Below are 25,178 nucleotides of genomic sequence, written 5' to 3' on the forward strand. Positions count from 1 at the left end.
ATTATTCCTCATCCCTGAGCTAGGCAATCTAAGGCTGTCTCTCGTGCTCTTTACACTGCTGTCTTGGCAAGGAAAAATGCTTCATACCAACATGAATGTCAGAAGTATACATGTGTACAAAAAACATAAAATAATCAACACAGAAAAATCCTCTGAATGACTCCGGACTTCTTAGATTTCTTACTTGTGCACCAGCTAATAAATCAAGAGTTTTGATCCTAGTTATGGAAATGTTGCATGACAATTGGTCAGTGCCCTCATCAAGATATATATGAGGACAAAAGAGTTTAACTAAATCTCACTCAGCTCCAGTTATCAGATCTACCCTGTCCTATGCAAAAAGAGATAGTGAAGAGGGTTAGTTCCAACAGTTGGAAATAATACATGTGCCAAGGACTCTCCTAGCATCTGTTTAGCTCTGTACTACGTGTCATGTACCCTTAAAACCAAGGAGAATATTTTTCCAGGATGTTTTGGGATGCAGCCTATTGTGGCAAGAAAACTTTAGCAAAATCTGGTTTATTTTAGAAAGCCCAGAATGCCTTATTTTTCATATAATTAACATTCTTCTTCCAAGTTATTACTCATGAATTAGACATATGCTGGGCAAAACTATGTGGAAAGTTCTCACAGGAGGGAATTCAGCTTTCTAAATACAATGATCTTCAAAATGCATCAGTGCTGCTGAAAAGATGATAATGATAATGACGGTTCACATAAAATCTCAGTTTGTGGCCAACTCACATCTCACTTTCCTGTTCAACACTGTCCTTTCACCAGCAAAATGCAGAGTGCTACACTGACTAAAGCAGCTTTTTGACTGTGGGCACGATCCCACTGGTGGTAGAATTTTCCTTCCCTTGTGAAATTCATGGAAGTATTGTTTCATAATTAGAATTTGTTGTTGGTTCCACCCCATCTACTACTAGCAAGCTTCTCTTGTGAGAGATGCACTATGCCTCAACAGAAGAAAAGAGATTGCAAGCTTAGGAAATATGGTCAATTAAACTTACATGCCATTTACACAGCTCATAAATCCAAACTGGGTTCCCATCAGCAGTTCCTTTCTACACTTGTCAATGAATCTGATTTTGTTAATTTACTATCCATTTGTTGCAAAGAAAAATGTAATGCCCGCTTTATTTTAGTTTATGTAGTCAGTCTTTTTTTAATCTCTTCTTGATGCAAAAAGAGGAGGAATTTATCACGAATTAAAATTTGTACTGGTGTGGAAATTGGCATGAATTCTATGCATGACTCAAGGCCAACTTTGGATGCACCCATTGCTGCAGTCCTATCAGCACTAGGACAAAACGCACTCCAATGAGCACAGCAGAGTTGGGGAATTCAGATATTATATTCAGTTTGTTTAAATTCAGGTATCATACAGAACACAAAAGTATCTGCATGAAAAATAGGCTTAAATGTTTTGTGAACAGTTTGAGGCAGTGCAGGTTTTTGAAAGTGAAACATAAAGTGTAATTTTCTTAATTTCTTTTTTTTTTTTTAATGAGAAATACATTATTGTATTTCAATTTTTAGTGAGTGAGAGAAAAAGAGAGCAATTCAGCAGAAGTTGCTGAGGAACGAGAGAAATCCATTTACCTATGCTGAATGCAGTCAGACAGGAAGGCAAAGCCAGCCTATGTCTCAGCTGAATGTCCCAGCTATTGGCCCTTTGCTTTTGGATAAGTGCAAGTGACAAAGTGCCTTTATGAAAATATCACTCAAACATCAAAGCCCTTCGCAGTATTCATAAAAAATCTGAAATGAATAATTCTTTCCTAAATTCTTTCCTCCAATGTTTCCAAATAGAACAATTATTCCAGTCTCATACTTCAGATATTCTGAAAACATGTTTTCTGGCCTAAATGATTTGCCAAAGTAATGCCACCATCACCAAGCAACATCATTCAAAGAACTCAAAGAAATCACAGACAGGAGTTTAGAGCAAGGGAACCATCAGTCTTTGGCCAGGTCTACTTTTCAGTCTTTGGGCAACTTTTGCTTTAAGTGTATCTAGCATTAGGTAATACAATAAATGTAAATTTCAAAATGTAATTCATTAAAAATTAAGCATTAAACATCTCTATTTTTTCCAGACAACAGTTGGCATTTTTCTCTAAGAAGACAGAATATTTGTGGGTTTTTTATTATTTTTTTTTACCTGAAATAACACAAATATTAGCAGTTTTAACATTCTCCTGCAAAATCAAATGCCAGGATACATTTGTCCGATGGTTTACATGGAGATTGCCAAACCTCTTATTAAAGATGGTTATGGAAGTGATGGCTCAGATTGTACAGGTCCCATACAAGCTATACTCCTGCCGCAATAAAACAAGGTGCTGTTAGACCAGCTTGTGCTTCAAAGAATGCTCCAAAAGTAATGCCTCTTATTTTATTATCTTGGCTCCAATGTCAGAGGTGGATGTTGGTGGTATGGCAGTAGAGGTTGAACCTTCCTACAAATATTCCATTACACGTTGTTGTCATGTGATAGATGTCAGCAGAGAAGCAGGCTGACAGAATGGTGTCTGACATGGAAGTGTGTCTGAAGCAGAGGTGTGGAATTGAATTCCTTCATGCAGAAAAAATGCCACTCATTGACATTCACTGAAGCTTGCTGAACATTTGTTGAGACTGAACAGTGGATGCAAGCACAGTGAGGTAGATGGTGCTTTTCAGCAGTGGTGAGAGTGATGTGAAAGACAAGTCACGTTCTAGATGACCATGCAAGCTCATTCATTGTTGGCAAAAATGCATAGCTAATGGCAGTGACTGTTGAAAAATAGCATTTTGTAGTTGAGAATCTGCTCAATCAGATCAATCAAGCAGTATTATTGTATATTGCTCCTTCTATTTTATTTTCCACTGAAATAAATAGGAGGCATTACTTTCAAAACAATCTACATATAAGCAACATAACTTTCATTAATTTATCTTATGTTTTCCATACCTAAGTTTAGCTCTGTGGAATTTTTCTCAACATTCAGCCTGTACTTTTATCAATAATTATATGTAAGCCAAAGTTCTCTTTGTTTCTTTTCACCTCAAAGGCCTTCAAGTAAGATGCGTGTTTCTTTAGTTTTGAATTCAACATTATTTATTTTCTTGCATATCAAAGTACTGTGGTCTTACCTCAATTTCATGTTCCTTTCCTGCTTATCTAAGTCAGAAACTCACAAAAAGGATCAAAATATGTGAACACAATGAAAAGTACATGCAGAATTTTTTGCTATCTCATAATCTACACAGACTGAAAATGCCGAGTTCCATGCAGCTAAAATCAAAGAAAGTAATGCTTTAGCTAAATATAACTGTGTACATATTTATCTTTCCTCATAAATATGTACACTGTTATATTTAGCTGAGGAAATATATGGCCTTAATTCTTGTATTTCTTCAAGAATGCAACAGCAATCATTTATCTCATTTACTAAAGAAAATCAACAGTGAGACAGTTCTTGTAACTTAATTACTAGTGGAAACTAATAAAAAATATTTCCTCAGTTACTATTCTATTTTTACCACTCTCTCAGTAATCTTTGAGATATGCTGCTTGATTTTTGTTGTTGGTTTGTTAGTTTTAATATATAAAAATAAAAAAAATCCATAAATTTAAGCAAAGATAATGAAGGGATGAAATCCTGATCTGACTTAAATTATGAAATTCACCTTTATCTGAAAAAAGTCAAGGCTTTCACCTGTGCATTAGCAATTCTGTGTACCTGATTAAGCTTAATTTACATCTAAGAGAAACAGGGAAAGTAGGGATAGGGGCCAGACTTTAGAACAATGAGTGAAGCTAAAACACTATGCTTCCTGATAAAACTATAGCATTCTTACATTAGCATTTAGGTAATAAACATCAGTTATTGAGGCTTTAAATTGCATAGAATCTGAAAAATATTAACCTTTCATAGGGAGAAAATCCAAAAGGTAAAATACAGTTCAGCACCTATTAAAAAAAGTAAAAAAAAAAAAAAAAAAAAAAAAAAAAGTGCTTATTAAATGCAGGAAATAAAGGACAAGCAAGTTCTTGCAAATTAAAGATGTGGAGCCCAGTCATTTCAATCCCTTTCAATATGAAACAAATCACTCACACTGGTCACGAAGACAGCTCCCTCTACACTCAAATTATTCACTTGAAGATAAGCTCCCATCAAACTCTTTAGGGGTTTAACTAATTTACTGCACAGATACGGCACGTCTGTTGTAATAACAGGTAGGATGTATTGGGGTCGACCATTTATCAGAATTAGACTTCTTTTTTCAATTCGCAGTGAATTATGCTGCCTACACTGCTTCTCTTTCTCAGAGCTTCCCATCCCCTTACGGCCCCTAATGTGGCAGGCAAACAAAATTGACAGTCTCATCTTGTCAACAAGGGGTGATTCTCCTGAGAAGCCATTTAACTTTGCAGAGGAAGCAATGTATTAATGTGCCTGTCCCAGGAATGTTAATCATCTTCAAGCTCCCTCTAACTTTGACATGAACGAAATCACCAAATTTGTTTACTAAATGAATCGTAATATGCTAATAAGAGAGCATGACATATATGGTAAAGCCAAACAGATGGTTTGTTTACTCCACTTTGCAACTTTATAAATGTTGTAACTCTGAAGATGTTAGTGAGAATTATTGGTTTGTTGGCAGTGGCAAACATGCCTTTTGCATACTTAATCAAGAGTTAGAGTCAGAAAACAATTTGTCATCGCCATGGAATGCATAAAAAATGTTAACGTTCAGATGGCATTTGGGGAGGTAGGATAGCCGACTTTGTAAGCAGATAGTCAGGTTAAATGTAGAACTGATAGCTGATGGCAGTGTTTGCTACCCTATAATTTTTAATGTAAAATCTGACAGGTTCGGGAATCTTGAAAGGCCTAATAATTCAGTACATACCTGTTGAGGTGTTTAGTGAGACGGTCCTTACGGTGTGAACAGAATTACACTTTCACAACAGCTGTGTGTGCTCAGAAGCATCGAAGTCATGTCGCGCTCTTAATATATTACTATTGTTGGCCATTAAAGATCAAAAGATATTACAAACAAAAAGCTCAGCCAGTGGCTCACTTGCCAAAGTTGCTCAGAAACAATCAAAATTGTGTTGCAACACTTCAACCTCAAAATTTACTAGCTGCCTGGAAGCAAAACAGACTCATTACAAAATAGCCAGCACTCTTGTCTAATATCCAGACTGGCTGAGAAAGTTTGGATCAAAAGTATGTACCTAATGGAATATTTCCTAAGCGAGCTAACAAAATGTAGGAATGTTACGTGCATAAGAAGGTGATCATATGTAGCACATGGTCCTTCCATGGAAATTATTGGTGCTCAGCAACTCTATCAATCAGTTCAGCTGACATACTGTTTCTTTGATTTACATATGCTCCGAAGTGGAGTTTATCCCTATGCGTGGAATTCACAAAAGGTTCTGCACTGCAGTCATGTGTTAGGTGCTCATCTCCTGTGTAGTGATTACTTGCTGTCTCTAATGCAGGCAGTATTTTTTTAAGAAGTACTGAGGAAACATACTGTTAGTAGTAGATGAATAAAACATTTATTTTTAAATTTAAATCATATAAATACTGCATAACTGAGTTTTATAATCAGAAGTTTTCAGCTTTCATTTTGTTAACAGGTGACATGCAAAATTTGATAATTTTGAAAGATTTTATGTGAAGATTCCTTTCAGTTCAGCATTCTGCTTAGGAATTTTACCATTTCAAGTTTTGGAAAATGCAAATATCTCAAGATAAAACTCAGTCAGTACAGTTAGCTTCCTCCAGATTGTCTCTAAAACCAACTGCTCTCTCCCACGTATTGATAGCACATTACTTCATGGTTTGCTCAGAAAGTTCATAAAGTCTTCACTAACTGTATTATAAGTTCAAATTCATAACAGACATTCAGGTACAGGATAATTTCACCTGATTTTGGGTTCCAACGCATAAACATTCTCTTCTGGTTGCAATGCAAGGGCAACGTTCACTCCCACTGCTTTCTTTGTCTAAAAATGCTGGTTTTGTTTATACAATACCAGAGGAACTGTAAAACTAAATGTGATGTGGCACTTCAACACAGTTCCTCTATTTATAATTGTTCATTATTAAATAAGTATCCCTTTCAGGTCAACTAATAGCTGATTATCCTACAATCTCCCTTCACTGACACCCCAACTCCTGAGTAATTTCAATCTTCTGAGATTCTTCCATACATACTGTTGCCAGCAGTTATTAAATTCTTAACTTTTTACCCATCCACAGGAGACTGTGCAAAGATATCTAAGGGAAGTATGAGTTCAGCTTGCTGTCCAAGGATTATTTTGGAAGAAACATTAGCGGCTGTCCCAGCCTGGCGCTTATATCTCATTTGAAACATCTACTCATTCCTGACCAACAAAGAAAATTTCAATAAAGTACTTTTACTGGTTTAACAGCAGTGAGCTCCTGGGATTGTCAAAGTGCTCAGTCTTTTCCGAGGAGAGAAGGAATCAGCAGCTCAAATATAATTAACCTTCCATTCTCAATGCAAACTGCCACGCACAGGAGCTCTGCAGTCTATTAGTGAAGTTATAATGGCCAACAGGCAGAGGCAAAATTGGTCAAAAAGTTGGCTGCTGCTGTCATATTTTTAGAATTATGATTAATGACACTAATAATGTGGATGATTACTGATATGTGTATCTCCTGCAGTTTATCATATTGCACTGGCTGCCTACGTCCACAATAAACATGATGCTATCATTTACCTCTTTATTGAAGGCAATCCTTCTCTTGAAGGAGCACATTCTAATTACTTTGTAATGTTTTATGTCTTAAACATTTTGCAGCTCTGGACCTTGCCAACTGCTTCATGTCTACCATTGATTAATTACAGAATGTTTAATCAAAATTTAGAACCTAATGCAGTCATTTAAGAGTGTGCTACAGTGCCAAGGTTGTTAGGCTGCCATCCCAAGCTTGGAGAGTGTTGGGTTCAAAATTAAATCCCAGAAATGTGGAAGATGCCAAAGATTTTACCTTGGTGATTTGAGCTTAAAATCTTACTAAACTTGATGAATGACAGCACCCACCCAAAATAAGAGGTCTGTCTTGTGTCTGTATATGTGCTTGTATGTTCCTATTACATCTTCCTTCTTCAAATGTCTTCAATTTTTCCTTTATGCCATTGTTGTTGCTGTTGCTTCTCAACTCCTTTACAAGCTTTCCCTGCTGTTAGAACTCTTTCAAATGCCAGTCAAGAGAGTATAGTTTTGAAGTGGTTAAACAAGTGAAAAATAATTTGCAGGGACAAATACATAAGTTTTTTTTTAATGTGGATTTTTATGGTACTGTCATACAACCATTCACCGTTGAAGTTAAGTGTTTTTTTAATACCATTACTGAACTGCTGAAATGGATGCTAATATAGCTTGGAGTGCTAATGTCAAATCCTGGTAATAAAAAAGACAGACTGCTGAATGAAATAATTTCAAGTAAAAAATAGAACAAAAGTGCTCTCACTCTCGCTCTCTACTTTTATTGAATTGGGACTGACTGAGCCAATTGCTTTAGAAGTCTGTAAAACACAATTACTAGTGAGCTGACTGACCCAGCAGTGCCCCTTCTGTGACAGAACAGACTAAAAAGGCTGCAGAATTAGTGCTGCTCCCCTATCTGGCTATCAGACCTGAGAGACTTCCAAGGCAGGATCTGTTATCCTTTCTGCCAGGACCTGCCTCCGTCCCTCATCAAATCTTGATTCTGCATCTTGCATAATATATCATCTGCATGCATCTCCTTTTTGGAACAAGGGCTCATTTACCTTTTCTGAGTGGGAATCTAAGTTCTTTTTCAATCTGTCGTATTTTTAGATCTTTATCTACCAACATAGCTATATTTAGGTTTCTCTTTCAGTACACACAGACACACAACACACATATATGTGTTTGGATGATATTTGTTTCCACATTTTTTGTTAAAAATGCAAAAGTAGAATGTAAGATTTATGGGCAGCAAAATTAACTATCTCCCATTTGTATTTTCAGTTGTAAGTGGCTGAAGAATAATTGCTTTTTTATATTGGCATAACAAAGAAAAGGGGGAGGGGAGAGAGAGAGAAAGAGAGAGAAAACAGGAGGGAAGAAAAGGGAATGTATTGAACTGGAAATGGGCAACATTTTTCCCTGGTTAATAAAATAAGCAATAAAGTTTGTAAAGCACTAGAGTGAGAATCAGTAACACTGGAAAAAAAAAATAAAAAAAAAATTACAACTCATGTTTCAGACTCATAGGTTGGCATGGAATAAAACTTAGGGTTATTTTTTACTTTCTCTTCCAAACAAACAAACAAGCAAAAAATATTAAAGTGAAGTTACAGTAAAAAGTAAAAAAAAAGTCGCTTTAGAAAAATCCCATCTTTTCTTTCTCTCCTTTTACTTCCCCAATGCAAAACGAGACACTTCATGTTTATACACAAGGCCAACAAAGTCCTTCAGCCCCTTCTTTTATTTTTTTGCATGACTGTACATTTTTGGCAAATCTAAAACTCTTTCATTTCTCCTCCAAGTCCATTTAAATGAAGCTTGCAGGTGCCTTATGGCAAAAATGTTAAATTATTCCTTAGACAGATCTTTTTCAGTAATGCTTTTTAGAGCAAGCTTAAATGTGAAATAAGTTCTTAATTAAAAAATAAAAATAAAAAAAAATAAAACTTCCTTAGCACAAAGTGCTAATTTAAAAGATGTTGCTTGGAAATAGAAGGCACTACTAAAAGCCTTAGATTTCTGTTAGATGCGATGAGCTCAAAAGTTCTATCATGAAGTCTCCTGTGTTCACCATTAGTACAATCAGCTCATGAGGAGCTGTAAGTGGTATCACACCCAAGTTATCCCTGTGTGTTTCCTTAGGACCCAGCAGGCTGTCCAAGGCAGCTCCAGAGCCAATGGGAACCTCTCAAGTGTCTCTGTGGCACATGCACAAACAGATCCTGCTGTAATACCCACAGCACTGGATAACCACTGACATTAATGTGATTACTATGTGCACCACGTGTGGCTGTTGCTCCTGAAGAGAGGCACAGCACAGATAGGTCACACACAGAAAGCTGGCAGTCCCTGCCTGCAATTCTCAACCGATCTATCTGGGCCATGACCTACCTTAACATGCCAAAAAGCAAAGGGATAGGAAAGCAAATGAGCTTTGTTGTACTATAACAGTTGTGCATTATATAATGCTACTTTAAAAACTACCCACTGACCTCACAAACCCTAAGAACAAGTATATTTTTGGGCTGAGTTCAACTGTGGACAGTGTCTACTTTTGTCTACATATACAGGCAGGACTGATATACTGTCCACCAAAACAGTGTTTCAGCTGTTATGAATCATCTGTAAGATGTAATTTATTCCCCTCTTATTTTTTTCAAGGTCATTTCTAGAACTTATTTCATAAATTTTCACATTTTCAGCTAAACTTAAGTTTAAATTCATATACGACTCAGCACAGTCGTTCACATTCTCATTAATACAACGTTCCAAATGTAGGAGTGGAAACATCATCACCATTAAGCGAAGAATAAAATGGCCTCACCCTGAATTAATCTTTGGTTAGATGGCAAAATCAGATGTAAGGTTTGCCTCTTCAAGTGACAGTTTCTCTTGTCTGACAAATAAGACCAAATGAATGCATCATGTGTGCATATATGATGGTTGTCTTCTAGGGTCATGGACATCTTTGCCTCCAACTTGGACAAGTATGAAGCCTCACGGTTTCAAATTTCTATGCCCACTGCCCCTACAGATTTTCTTTGCTATCATTGCAGATGTTGAGAAGTCACCTTGATAACCAACATTCCCCAGAAGGAAGTGACAGTGTAACTGTGATGATGCCTGAGAAGAGACAGTCTGCTTTGTGTGTTCTAGAGAATATATTCCAGAAACAGATATGTGTCATCAAGCACTGCTATAAATCTATTCCGCTACTAACTAAACCTTAAACACTCTAGGATTCAGAATTTTTCCTTTGCCAGACATTTTCAATCCTTCCACCCTAGCACATTTCTTATAGGCACTTATGTCTGCTGACTCCTCTCTCCCTGCTGTGCCAGCAATTCCTGTGTTGCTGAGCCTCTCCAAATGATATTCCTTTAAGAAGCGATAGCACCTTTCCATTGCCATGTTCTCCTTCTTTTCGTTCTTTCCATCTTGAAAGAAAGTCAGCATGAATAACTGGCCCTTGTAGAAGCAAACTGTTCCCTGACATGATTTACCAGTTCCTTTCACTCCCAGGCTCCTTGAACACACACCTTGCATTTGTTCACCACTCTAAGAGAGTATCTCTTATAATGTCCTTTCTGAGCAATACCGAAAGCAGAAACTGTGTACAAAGATTACCTATTTTGCCATTTATCTCTCCCAGCTGAGCAGTTTCACAAAATTTCATTCCCAGATGTCCCAGCTTTTCCATTCCTATCCCTTTCTCTGCCATGGCTCAGCAGCTCAGTTACCTGTCTGCATACTGCTTCTCTCCTTCCTCTGAAGCTGTAATTCCAAAGGGCAGTAAAAGTGTATCTATTCTTGTCACAAGTGTGTCTTTTTCAGCCTCTCATCATACCTCCCCAGATTCCTCCACCTGAATACTATGTCCCTGAGGATGCAGTGCCTTGTTCTGTTTTCACACATCTGTTTTCATTCATCCATTTTTTTCACTCATCATTTTGGGAGTCCTAGTGCTCTCTTGTATCTAGCAGATAGAGCTTCCTCCACCGCAGCAGAAATTCTACTGCCTTCGGCTGCAAAGTTTAAAAAACAGCTAGAGTCATTCTCTGCAGAAAATAATGTACGTAGATGCTTCATTTCCCCTTCTTCCAAAAGACTTCAGGAAAGAATCCTCAATTTTCTCCCATTCTCTGGAGAAGTGTTTTGGTTCTTTCCAGTTGTTTCCCATGAACTGAGGGGCAACCAGGATATTATGAGCAAGCATTCATGTTCCCAGTGCTGTCTTCTCAAATAATCTCTTTCACTGAACATTAAACACACACAGTCTGTGCAGGAAACTGAACAAAATGAATTAAAGATTTATACTATTTGTCACAACACATAACAGGAAAAATTGCTCAATGTATGTCTTGCTTTTAGCTAGTGATTTTAGTGCTTTATTTATGCTTGCCACCTGTCCCAATCCTGGTGTGGCAGTTTAAATAAACTTTTCAGGTCACTGAAAATTCCTTGACTTACACTGTGAGATCACGTAACAAGATACTTTGCACTGCATGAATCTGTATTCTCACTGTCAAAGTGATACTATTTTGTGCACCAACAGAAAAAAAAAAAAAAAATGAAGGCAGCAGATGGTTTCAAAGAATAGCAACCACCTCTAAATCAAACCCAAAACAGATGAATGAGTTTAGTAAGAAAAGGCCATCCTTGAGTTGATTCTGTTACCTTTACTCACAGAATCATAGAGTCATAGAACCCTTAAAGTTGGAAGGGACCTTTAAAGGTTATCTAGTCCAACTCCCCTGCACTGAACAGGTACAGCTTGATCAGAACCTGGTCCAGCCTCATCTTGAATATCTACAGGGACAGGACAACCACCGCATCTCTGGGCAGCCTGTCTCACTGCCTTACCACTCTCACTGTAAAAGACTTTTTCCTTATATCCAACCTAAATCTCCCCTCTTTCAGTTTGAAACCACTTCTCCTTGTCCTATCACAACAGATCCTGATAAAGAGTCTGTCCCCTTCTTTCCTGTGGCTCCCCTTTAGATATTGAAAGGTCTCTCTCAGGTCCCCCTGGAGCCTTCTCTCTCAGTCCATCCTCATAGGAGAGGGCTTAATCAACTCCTAAACACACTCATATAAGTAGCCTCTTTAAGGTATGATTAATTTTTTTCTTTTTTTAAGCAAAAAAAAAAAAAAAAAAAAAAAAAAATCTTAGCAGTAAATTATTTCTGTGCATACAAATTTCAATTCTGCTTCTCTTGTTCACATTGGTGAGTATGCAGTCTGTCAGGCAGTCCCTCACTGTTCAACATGACTACTCATGAAAGAGGCTAATGGTGGCACAAAACATTTTTTTATGATCCAGATTCCCTTGGGTAAGGAAGAGTTATGTGAACATTAGCAATGGCCCATATCTTAGTGACTCTGCAACAGGAAACCTAATGGTTCATACAATTGTACTGGATATGCAGCTAGTTTCATCAAGAACTGCATCATGCCCAGAAACAGCTGTATGTATGTAAATATATTTATATTTAAACAATATAGAAAATAGCCCTTTTTTTACTGATAAATGGCTCCTCAAACACCTAATGTCTTAAAATGCTATTTCTTTGTTCTAATTGGAAGAAATTCAAGCTGTACATGACAGCTACTTATATAAGGGGGAATCCACTAACAGTTATCACGGACCAGTGTGTAGTATTTTGAAGCTACCTGTTCCTAAAATTGAATGCATAAGTAGAAATTGATTCTATAGAAAGTTATCTGTAAAAGATTCCTACCAATGATAGGATAATGAAAAAAAAAAGGTTGCTGTTTTGTCAAGAAAGTGGTAACAGGAGGAGGGTAGCAGGTTTCTCACATCTTCTCACCTCCCTTGATAATGCATGCAGTGGTTCATCATAGGTAACTGATAGTAATATATTCCAGTGCACCTGTACAGGGCTGGAAGTCAGGTAACCTGACAAAAAGTGTGCTTCTGCTTTTTCAGTACAGCTACACAGAGGTCTATATCCATACAAATGTAGTTGTGGAGATATCAGCAGGTTTTAATAAACCACATACAGATGTTTTGCTCCATACAAATCAAGGAGTTTACATATTTAAATCTGCACTGATTTAACTAGCAATCAAATGCATGATCACTGTTTGCTCCAAGAGTTGCCTCATATTTATTTATAAGTCACCCTAAGCAGATAGTATTTTTGTTTTTAAATTTATTCCTGGGCTTTCCTTATTCTGTGGAACATACACACATGTACATGCTGTGAGAAAATTTTAAACCAAATCTGAACAATTAATATTACTACTTTAATAGTAGAAAGACAAAGTGAAAAGTTCTTGCTTCGCTCCTCTGAATAGTTACACTGAAAATTAATTTATTTTGTGTACGAGTGAAAGGGAAATGTGACATGTCATAACTGAGTTGTAGCCTAAGAAACACAGATGTTAATAGTGCCACTGCTGAGGCGAAATGCAGATTTAGCTTTTACCTAGGGCTGGCAGAAAAGATGTATGAATTCCTCCCTTAGATCTGACATAGCTCCTCAATGAGAATTACTGAGATCAGAAGATCCACTGGGCCTCTTATTATATTTTGTCCATACACTTCTTGGCTCTACATTTCCTGAGCACCCACACCTCAGTGCTGGCTTTAAGGATCCACCACAACTATTTCTGCATAACGCACTGGTACTGTTTGCAGTGGCGGGAGTCACAGATGAGGCCAGGATGCAGATCCCAGAGGAACCCAACAGCCAGGGCCAGGCCCCTTCTCCTCACTCATAAACAAACTCTTCTGAGTTTTTTTAATTACCTTTTGAAAGGCAATTCTTTCCATTTGAGTGCAAAGTTCTCACGTAAACTTTTCTCCCCTACTTTCTCTTTTCCCACTAAAAAATGTGTTGGAAGAGGCATCCTTCTGTTTAAAAGCTGACAAGACATTGCTCCTAATCACTGACATCAATTTCGATACGGTTTCTGTTACTATTTACTTTACATTGCCTTTCTGTAACAAGATATGGCCTGTATGTCTTGCCTTTAGAAAAAAGGACATTTGAAGTAAATACAGAAATAGCAATGGCTGAAAAGCTAATTCAGGAAGTGGCTGGTGCAGAATTGAATAAAAAATGATTTTGGCAAGTGTAGAGTTTCCAGAAAATGAGAGACAGTTGTATTTCTCTTTATGGGGAGAGAGTCAGAGACATAGGTATGTATAAAATTTGATGAGCACTGTTATTTGTAGACATGAAGACTGTGAACCAAAAAACAAAAATCCCTACTGAAAAAAAAAAACAAAACACCTAGGCTCAGTAGAGCTTGGACATTCAAAAGCACTATATTTTAATTTCTAGAAGGGAAAAGAGAAGTAATTACTGGGATAGTGACAATAAGTGCAGGGACTTTGCTGTGCTTTCCTCTGTCCTGCATTGAAAAAATATGTGTAAGTTGGGGATTGTGAGTCTGCTGATTAACTTGATCCTCATTTACAAAGAATAGCAATGCTTAGGCAAAGATATCAGAAGATATTCCAACCATTCCAGCAGAAGAATATTCAAAGGATTTGGTCTGGGCACAGATGATCTAGGAATGGTGAAGCTCATTTTAGTCAAACCTTAATAGGCACTGCTGCAGGATGTGTTCTAAAATGAATAACTGCAGCCGTGACACGTGGATAAAAAACTCTCCTTCAGTGAAAGCAGAGCTGTTAGGTCCTGGTGTGATGTGCTGCCTGTGGTAATTATGTGTATCACAACCCTACCTCGCAAAGCTCACAGCAGCTACCACCACTGTCAAGAATTCAGAGTTCTTGGATGCAAGAGACATAGGGGGAATATAGTCAAACCTTTAACTGACTAGAGTTACACCGGCAAAAGATCTTAAGTGATGCCAGATGCCATTACATAAAACATAAAGGATCAACCAATGATATTTATCCCCAGATAAGCTTTTGTTTTCTTTTAAAACATTTCCCTAACTAGTTCTAATGTAATTAATAGTATTATTAATATAATTGCTAGCAATATTATTAACAACATTATTAATAATAAAGATTAAAACCTCTCAAGACAGTAGGCTATGAGATATCTAGAAACTCCACTTCATTGACAAGATAGCACTAAAAAAATAATTTAATTTTAATTTGCGAAGCAAAGTATTTTTAGGCTTCTTTAGCTTACTAAGGGTCACTTGATTATGTGAGTGATAACACAAGAAAATCATACAGACTTTTTATAATGTGTCTGAAAGAATGAAACAGTAATATATAAGAATTTTTATCAAGAAGTGCTTACTGTGTGCTTTAGGTATTTCTTATTTCTCTTGCAGCAATTAATAGCAAAATGCCTCTGAGCTTTTAAGTGAAATTGATTTAAATCACTGGAAGAAGTTCTCACTTTGCAATGTCTTTAATTTAGTTATACAGTTATCTTTGAGGTGCTGTCCACGATCTGAAGAGCTAGAAACTGTAAACTTATGCCTCTCTCTAAAATAAAAACACATACTTAAAAGGAATATAAGAAAAAAAAATTGCATGGAAAAGACTTTAGGGTGATTAAGCAGTTGCAAAAAGAATACAGATATTTCTCTCTCAAATCTCTAAAAGAATTAACGAGAACTATGACAGTTTTACTTGATTCTTTCAAGGTAGTTCCAGAAAAATTTGCAAATCGGGAGTGGTAATGTATGTGGAAAAAAAAATCCAGCCAGAATGGGCACACAAACTGTACCACTGCTTCACATTTTTGAAGTCCATGACCATTCTTAAATCTTTGCAATTTAAGTTGTATTATGCCTAGGAATTTTTGTTGTTCTGATTGTAACAAATAAATGAAACATATTCTGGATTTTAATGGAATGATAGAAGGATGGATTTGCATCTTGTAATACTCAAAATAATAAGCAAATACTAAATTTATTTTTAAATATGCAGCATGCTTTTTCAGTTCCTGAATCATAGATTTTTATGGCTAACTTTCAATGAGCTTAGTAGGAGTATATCCTACGTAATTCACAAAATATTTTCAAAATGTGTCCTACATCCTATTTTAAACTTTCATTTCTCAGTGATATTTTATGTGTGTCATCACAGTTACCTCTTTGTTAGAACGGATACGTCTTTACTATACTAAGCCTTAATTTATTTTTGCCTGCTTCATGTTCAATGGTTTCATCCTACTCTAAACCAAACTTCCTAGATGGTCCTTTTTATCTTGAACTTGTTTTCTAATGTTTGTTCCTATTCTGCTTGGTGGACCAGGAGATATGAGACAGTTGGGGACTGAACTCTCCATCTCAGTCTCCTCAGCAGTAAGTTGCTTTTATTTTGTATGACATGATACATTCACTTTCAAATCCCATCAACTTCAATGGTAAAAATAAAGGAGCTGTGTAAGATGTTTTACTAGGCTTAATTTCATTCCTGTGTCTTTTGAATTTTTACAACATAATGAAAAAAAATGAAACACAAATATAGGAAAACAGAGGACTCAGTCTCACTATCACTCCATGAACCACGGAGATTTTGTTATGTGACATATGATCATCACATGTGAGAACTTTTAACCACAACTATGAAATTACTGTGTTATTGTACCACATTGACGAATTCCATTTATATTACATTTTCCTCAAGATTGGAAAAGAATAGTGTATATTAAAAAACAAACAAAAAAAAAAAAACCCAACAAAACAAAACAAAAAAATCACACAACAAAAAAAACCCTAAGAGTTAAAGGACCAGCTGCTTCTGTTTAAGCCCAACTGTTTCAGTGCTGATGCAGCATAGTTAGGACATGATGTCATTTGAATATACCCTTGAAGATCTTAAAAATATGTAGAGGTCTAGTCTCTGCTCTTTGAGTGTGCTTAATTCCCATAAGTTGGGAAGAAAAGAAAGTGGACTAAGCAACCATGGTGCATAGAGAGGTGTATATGTTCTCTAAAGAGAAAAAATTTTTCTACCTATTTACTTGTTCTTGCTACAATGTAGCAGCTAGTTTTAAAAATTGAAGAGAAGCAAAAGTATTCTTTTATGTTTCATGTTTTCTTTTATATGATCCTACAGGGATGGAAATCATTCTTTTATTACAGTCCTTCAATTCTCTCTCTCCATCCATTCATCCAACTGTCCATCCATCCTTTTCCCTCCTTCCTACTTCTGTGGTTTGATGTGCATGCATGAAGACATTTCTATTGTGTATTATTTACTATATACTTAATAGAAGCTTTTCTTGATTTAAAAGCTGCAAGGAGAAAAAAAATAAATGTAATGAACTGCAGCTTATAAACGCATGTTCATAGGTACATTGAAAGAATAATGACATTTATTATCTTGCCAGTCACTTAAGAGCATGGCAAATATAGACTATTCGGAATGCCAAGCAACAATGAAAATCCTGAAGTGATGAAAATCTCTCAATGTCATGGGAACACGATTGTCACTTGTCATTACTGTGCATCTCTCTCTTTCTTCATGTACCCTAAACTACCTATTCGTACATAATTCAACAGACTTAATAATGTAGAAAATCAATTAATATTTACTGACCTGTCTCTGCTTCTCCGTGATGGGAACGCAGCATTACAGCCAGCCACCGTGCAGACATGCATCTCTTTTAAATGAACATTTCTGTAGTGAAGCTTCACACTGTAGGAACTCTTGAAACTCTTCTTGCACACATAGCAGATCTTGGGGTCTGGGCTTGAGCACATTTCACCTTCTGGGGAGAATTTCTGAGGGCTGTTATAGTTGAATGTGGAAGCAAAACTTTCATGAAGGGCAGCCATACTGGCACTTCCTCCATTGTACAGTCCATATTGGCTCATGTAGAACATATCGTATGTGGGGTCTGTATACTCTTCCTTCACCTTAATAACATCCTGGTTAGAAGAGTCATTGTGGTTTTCATCTGGTCTGTCACTGTGCATCATAGATTTTTCAACAGGTTCATGGAGGCGGTCATCACCTTCCATGGATTCTTCACACAGTTTGGGCTCTGACGATTCAGACTCATTTTCATAGTCTCTCTCGTGCTCCTGGTCTTCTGATGTCATACTGTCTGCTCTTCTTATATCTGGTCTGGAAATGCATCTGCTTCTGTCAGTTTTGGAAAAGTCTTTCACAGACAAGCCTGGGCTCATTTCTTCCTGAGAATGGCAGTGATTGTCATGACCAATGTCATTTACCATTGTGCTGCTGTCATTCACCTCTTCATCTTCATCATCAAATTCATCGGCAGTATCAATAACTTCCTTTTCTATTTTAACTGGCATGCTTGACTTCCTTGGCTTTTTCTTAGGGGCAAGGTCAGCATTAGGCTCTGAGGTGGGCATCAGCACTGATGGTACTGATGACTCTGTAGGAGGAGGGGGATGCTGCTCCATGCCACTCGCTGCTGGTATTATTGGACTGGTAGGAAGGGAGGTTGGAGGACTCACCATTTCTCCAGGAGTAAGTAAATTTCTGTAAAAAGGAGGAACGGGTTGAACAGTCTTTAAAGCTGGAAACACCAGCTGACTGGGAAGAGGATTCTGTAATACAGGATCTAGAGGAGGAGTGGTAAATCCCATTGGGGGACGCCCAGGGCTTGTTAAAGTTAGGTTGGATTTTGTACTTGCTATGACTGGGGTGGCAGCACCTGATGTAGCACGAATTAGATCTTTGTCTCGGTTATTTCTTAGCATAGGCATGTGGAGGCGGGGGTTAGGGTTAGCACTGTGACGATTGCGGCTTCTGAGAGAGCTGAAGACCATGTTGCAGCCCTCAATAGTGCACCGGTGCTTGATTTTCAGGTGAACGGCATTGTAGTGGATTTTAAGTGTACCTTTGTCATAGAAAGTTTTGCCACACGCATTACAAAACACTCTTCCTTTTCTAGAGGCAGACCCCATTCTCCTCATTCTGTGAATGCGGAATGAACTTTTAGTATGTTCTGTTTTCGATAAATCATTGACAGGCGTAGGTGTCTGAACAGGAGAGACACAGGGTGGCTCAGTTTTGGGTTCAACATTTGTGATGCTGGTCAAAGCATTCCTGCTGGACGTCTGCTCATTCTTGAAAGGCGTGGGTGAAACTTCAGATTCACTGCTCTCATTATATTCATTTTGAGCTGTAAGGCTCGGCTCACGGAGCCTCATTGCTGGCTGTTCCAGCAGGAGGCCATTTGGAGGCAGCCCCAACAGTGGAGCAGAGACTGGATTTATGTATTGGAATGGTAGCAGGAATGCAAGACTATTCGGGATGTTTTCAAAATGATGAATGCTGGAAGGGTTGCTATTCTCCAGGTGAGCAAGGAGACTTGGGCTCCTGGTGCGATTATTGCTTTCAATAAAAGTCCTTATATCTGAATCTGTCTTTGAAGATGGCACAGCCACAGCCTGCCCTTCTTTTTCTTGAATTGCCATCAGCTCCACAATGGATTTGGTTTCTCCAAATCTCAGGAACTGCTGAAGGGTAATGATCTCTTCTTCCCTGGACATTATGGCCCAGCGGTCCAGCACCTTGCCTGCAGCATCCTAGAGGCCATATCAAAGAAACAACAAAGACAAACACAAAGAAAAAACTTATTGATTCTGCATAATTATTGAATTCAATAGAAGGTGCTCTGCTGCCTGCGCATGAAATACTAAGCTCAAAAAACAACATGCAATCAGTGTTAACAAAACTCAACCAAAAAAGCAAACTTTTTCAGTCATGCAAATACCATTATTACAGTCACAGTTAGAGAAAAAGATTGAGTTTAATAACGTTAGAGCAAACAAAATGTAAAACACTGGGGCTCTGTGATCTGAAATGCCTTTGATATTGCTATTTTAAAAGCAGCAATCTATATACTACACAAGTATTTGGTATACATTTGTTGCTGTTCACTCCATTGTACAATATGGAAAATTGTACCTTAATTGATGTTTAATGGTATCACTATAAGAAAGAGCTAAGCAAATGAATTTGATAGATTTGCTTTTCAAATATAAGTAAACATACAGCTTAAATCATTTATGGACTACCTTACAAGAAATTCCAATGCAAGGCAAGCAGTCTCAAAAATAGCACGTAATACTAGTATCTTCCTCCTTTTTTTTTTTTTTTTTTAAATTTTTATTTTTCATGACAGCAATACTGAAAAACACATTCATTATAAACTTACATAAAAAGGCAGAAATAGAGAAATTGTTTACAGCATAACTGACTCGCACTCTTCATATGGCTTAGACTTAAAGGATGATTTTTTTTGCTATAAATGACAGTTAAAAATATGTAAAAAGTAAGCATCTGATGGACATAGATAGTATAAATGTGTAAAAATGTTGTCTCTTAACACTGCCTTCTGATACCAAGGGAAAAATCCAGAGAGAATACACATCAGTAATCACTAGACTATCTGTTGTTAAATATACATTAAAAAGCATTTCACACTTTCATTTTTGCTAGTAAGCATGAGATTTGCCTGAAGGTAAGACTCAAAAATTCTGCAATGTAATGTCAGGCAATCCATTCCACCATGTATTGATAAAAAGATATTAAAATACTTATATAATGAATACATCATTTTATTGGCATCTTTCCTTTCGGGCAAGTTCTGGACATAACATCAGCACGGTAACTATAACCAACAAGCACTGTTGCATGCCATCAAATCAGAATTATTCCAGTTCTTCCTCATGCATTAAACAGTTTGAAATCCTTGCAAAGATACCCCTCTGTACTGTCTCTGATCTTTTTAAATCTTGACTCTCAGCTTCAGAACACATTCAAACATTCCGGTTTACACATCACTGCAAAAACCTCCAGTTCTTATTTGATTAAGAAGGCAGCAAATATCTTTCAGTTTTTACAATCTTTATTTATTTATTTGTTTGTTTTCAGAGTATTGATTCTTTCCTCCCCTCCCCAGAAGCTTCCTCTAGAGCACTGGAAAATGCCATTTGCCCCAAATGCATTTATTTGATTAAATCTTTATTATTATTATTATTATTATTATTATTATTATTATTATTATTATTATTATTATTTTAGCTCTGATACGTGTCACCTTTCTAAATCCAGAGTTAATGGTGAAGGTCGATGCCATGTATGCTTCAGAACCTTGCATGCCAATGCAGAATGTTTTGAAAGGTTCCACGCACAATAGATCACGATGAAACATTACAAGACTATGAAACTGTTAATGGTAAATAATTACAGAATATCCTTAGAAGAATTCTCACTGCATTCATGGAAATGTAGAGCACCAGAACCAACCTCTAAGAAGAAATTATCCAGCATGCATTTACACTGAAATGAAAGAAATGCCATCATGCAGATGCTGGTCCTGGTCTGAAGTATTAGTCAGGAAGCGTTCACACCTTTAAATACCTTTGAGCACTGTGGACATCCATAATTGTTATGCTCCCCCTGTTCTACCAGTCAGATGGAGGAGCATTTTAGAGGCGGTCTGCTATCTAGTAAAAATCATTCGGAACACACAACAAGAATAATACCCCACAAACACCCAACAGAAAAAGAAACAACACAGAGAACAGATTTACTTTTGAAAGCTCTGAGATTATATTTTGCCCACTTCCCCCAACTTGCTTTGATTACTCTCCCCATGAATGCCACCTAAATTTCCTTGCATCGACTTCTCCTGCTACTTCCAGCTAGCCATACTGGTTCTGCTTTTGAGTAATTCTTATGTGAAACTCAAAAAACAGTCACCTGTGAAACAATTTATGCACACACATTCCCAATCTGAAGCCACAAGTATTTATTGCTTCTAACTGTAACTTGAAGATGGAAATAACATTGTCTAATTTACACTGCTTGCATGTATTGAATTAGAACCCCTGACTGCAGCCAGCTGCAGGCTGCTTTGTAATGTACTACTGGTAGTAATTTGTTTTGTTTTTGCTTTAATTTGTAAATCACTCACAGGCTTATGTAGCAGATGGATGTTTTATAAAAACAGATATTTAAGTAAATAAAAATTAGATACAGCCCGTATGAGAATAACTCATGGGAATAGTAGGTACAGGTCCTGTAACAGACCTGTAACTGCCACACATCAGTGGAAGATTACTTCGCACAGTCTCCCATCCTATGGCTGTAGATCTAGCTTTCTCTGTGCTCTGAGCAAGGAGACAATGCCCAAACACTGGGCTCTGTGAATGCTTTTGGGGAGGTATTCCACAGCAGAAGTCAGGGATGCTGGCAGTTGGCTACATGACCTAGCCGTCCATGAGATGCCACCGTTTTCCATCCCATTTAGTCAATGACAGAACATTTTGGGTTTGCAGTGAAGAAGGACAGACTTTCAGCTGTTGCTAAGTGCTACAGATCACAAAATTTGGCTGTCAAGTACTTGATTGTCAAGGGGTTACCTTCACTGTCACATAAACAGCAAGGTCTCAGAAAGCTGGCCTTAAACACTCTCCGCCTACTTATACTGGTTGCATCAAGCTATACCTGGTTAATTCACAGCAATCATTTTTATTTCCCTAGCCAAAGTAAAAAGATATTGCACAGATGTCCATGCTTCTTACAAAACATACTACCTATGGATACTGTATGGCATATGCTTCAATATTTACATAGTGATGGTTTTCCACAAACCATTTTAAGTATGTACTATGCAAACCTAGATAAAGAATGAATAGGAATGTCATTTTTTGATAAAACTTAAAATTAACAAAAAATCTAACCATTATCCACTTTGAATTAAGCTATAACTAGCTAGGGATCTCTCTGTATATGGTAATACTTGATTAGAAGTTCAAGTCCTTTCTTACATATAATCGATTTCTTGTTTCTTACAATCTCTCATGCTAAATTTTTTCCCCAAAGCCATTAAATCATATCCACATTTAAATATTCCACGACAAAAGGTTCCAATTTATATTACTTTTTTCAGCTCACAACTGATTAAGCCAAGCCTCCTGTGACAATGTGTACAGCGAAGTCAGTGAACAGAGAGATACCACGGTGCGCATACAGCTTTACACCACGCAGTAGACAAGTAAGCCTGATTTCTTCCTTCTTCACCCATAGAGCCTTGTTTTTTTAATTGTATTTTACATACGTGGCTAGCTCTGAGTTTCAAACAGAAAAATTTTTAATCCCTAAATCATATAAAATCTAACCTTCAAGGATGCAAAACATAACCTTGGATGTTTTCTTAATCTAAACACGCACTTGACTCTCTCTCTTCCAACACATATATGTGTATTATTTTTATAGATGAAGATTCATATGCACACAAACTACATTAAATCTAGGCAGCAAAGGTGTAGTTAAATATGCTGAAGTTGCCTCATTTTTTGCTGCACGTGTTACAAAGAGATATGTTAGGATACATCTTGTCTTAAACTTCTACATCAGACAGAACAAGCGATGGGCTTCAAGATGATTATCTTGGATGATACAAACATGCTAAAGCAGAGGATGGGCACAAAATTCACTCTAATTTGTAAGAGCTTAACTGACGAGCACTATGAAGAAGATTCTTCATTTCCTGAGGGCCTTTAGGTTTTACAAATTTTAACCTTTCAATTCATCTTGAAAACCTTGCAATTTAAAAACTGCTTACTTAGAAAATAAGGATGATCTACAGAAACATACACCATAAACATACATTGTAAGCCTTGAACTTTGGTTACAAAATCAGTTTTTTAAAGTCTCATTTTGTATAAGAAGCTGTATCAACCCCTGCATGCCTGTACAGTGTTTAACTAAATTTATACACAGGCACAAATATACATGTACATGTACATACACATCACAGACTTTTTGCAATTCTACTTTTATCTTACTAATTAACTTTTTGGCATAGGTAAAATAAAGTGTATATATGCTGCTGTCTGAATTCATAGTAAGAATTACAGAAGAGTTGAGATTACTTGGAAGGTTAAAAAACTCTACAATTGCTTCTTAAGCAAGGCTTTTGTGCTCAAAGTTATAAAGAAAAACACAGGGCCAGCTTTTGTATTTTAAAATTTTTGCATATGCACTGTAAACTGTTGGTTTTATGCACATCAGTTAAGTATCCACATTGCAAAATATTACTTGGATATGTATTTGATTAATTAAATAAGCAAGCTTGGTGTTTAATATCACTTTCTTCTATGAGCCCTTCTTAAAGAGCTATAAATTTTCTAGCTCGATCTCTAAAAAACATTTTGAATGCAGCTGTAACAATTGAAAAGCAGACTGAAAGACATTCATTTGGTCATACCATAATTGCAAAGGATGGTTTTAATTAGGGTGTAGACAGAAGAAAAAAAATCAACATTTGTTTCTAATAAAGAAAAGCCTACATAATTTCCATGATTTAGGGTTTGTTGTTTTTGTTTGGCTGAATTTCCCAGGAGCATCTCTTTGCTTCCCAATTAAATTTCAAGCTGTTACGCTATGGGTAGTCCTACTGCTCCCGGGGCAAAAGCAACCAAAGCTGTGTAGCAGCACACCCGCTTACATCTGTAGGGATATGAGTGGAAATGTGCAACCCTCTGACTTCAATGCAGCAGAAGCAAGCCCTATATTTGGCTCTCCATATGACCATTCACATACTCATTTTTCTGATAGGTGTTTTTTCCATGCTGAACCTAGCCCACCTTTGCTCTTGTAAACACACAAAAAAAGTGTGCATACTTGCTCGCTGCGATTATACATGTGAAACTGATATAAAATTTAACACACCACCCTGCATTGAGCCATTGTTAAATTTTTTTCCCCTCATCTGTCACTACTCGTTCACCTCCCACCAGCCCCCCTGCTCCAACTGAAACCATATGAATAAACTCATGTTTAAGTGTCAGCAGTCCTCTCCTTGAGTTATTCTGCTGCAGCAGGAATGAACACAGTGCAGCTCTACTGAGTTCTCAGTCAATAATGGAAATCTTTATCTTTTGGCTTCACTGCAGCCTCCACTGTGCTAGAAAAATCAAAAGCGATAGATATTCTTCCCTTCAGACACCCCTTTCCCTCACCTACTGGAGTTGTTTTCTTTCTCCCAAAAAAACAGGCCGTGCATGAGAATGCCAGCTGCAGCAGATGGAGAAAAGTCACTCTTTTCCTGAAGTATCAAGTAAAAATGACACCAGCATTGTGCGTACAAGTGAAAACTAACATGAAGGAGATATTATTTACTCATAATTACACATATGCTTGTACTTACCTTTGCTGCCAGATATTAACAGTGCTTAACTCTGGGTTTTATGCTTCATGTCTCCTTATCCATGTAGCATCAAAAACCTTTGCATTTTGACCTAAGACCTTTGCAAATTTTTACTAATTGATACTGTAGACACTGGGTTTGAAATCTGGCTGCACTTTAAATCTAGAGTAATTGTACTTCAAATCCAGAATAATTCCACTGACCATGCTGGAAAGTAATTTTGAATTAACTTAGCCCTGGAACACTACATTGAGCCAAATCTGCTTGAATATATATAGGGACATACCACCATGATGGAGCACAGCGGCTGTGTA

At 37.1% G+C, this 25,178-nt stretch overlaps 1 protein-coding gene across 8 annotated transcripts in view; it reads right to left on the bottom strand.

Moving 5' to 3' along the window:
- The window catches only part of BNC2 (basonuclin 2), a 362,491-nt gene that overhangs the window by 31,746 nt on the left and 305,567 nt on the right, over positions 1-25,178 (bottom strand). For 7 of the 8 annotated variants that reach the window (XM_048930707.1, XM_048930702.1, XM_048930705.1 and 4 more), the window contains one exon: positions 17,262-19,228. In XM_048930707.1, coding sequence (XP_048786664.1) covers positions 17,262-19,228 — 1,967 coding nt within the window. Of the gene's footprint in view, positions 1-2,293; positions 2,328-3,917; positions 3,962-17,261; positions 19,229-25,178 lie in introns of those variants that run through there. The other variant, XM_048930709.1, reaches the window with a different exon arrangement.

Source organism: Lagopus muta, chromosome Z, assembly GCF_023343835.1.
Source record: "Lagopus muta isolate bLagMut1 chromosome Z, bLagMut1 primary, whole genome shotgun sequence".
Lineage (NCBI taxonomy): Eukaryota > Metazoa > Chordata > Aves > Galliformes > Phasianidae > Lagopus > Lagopus muta.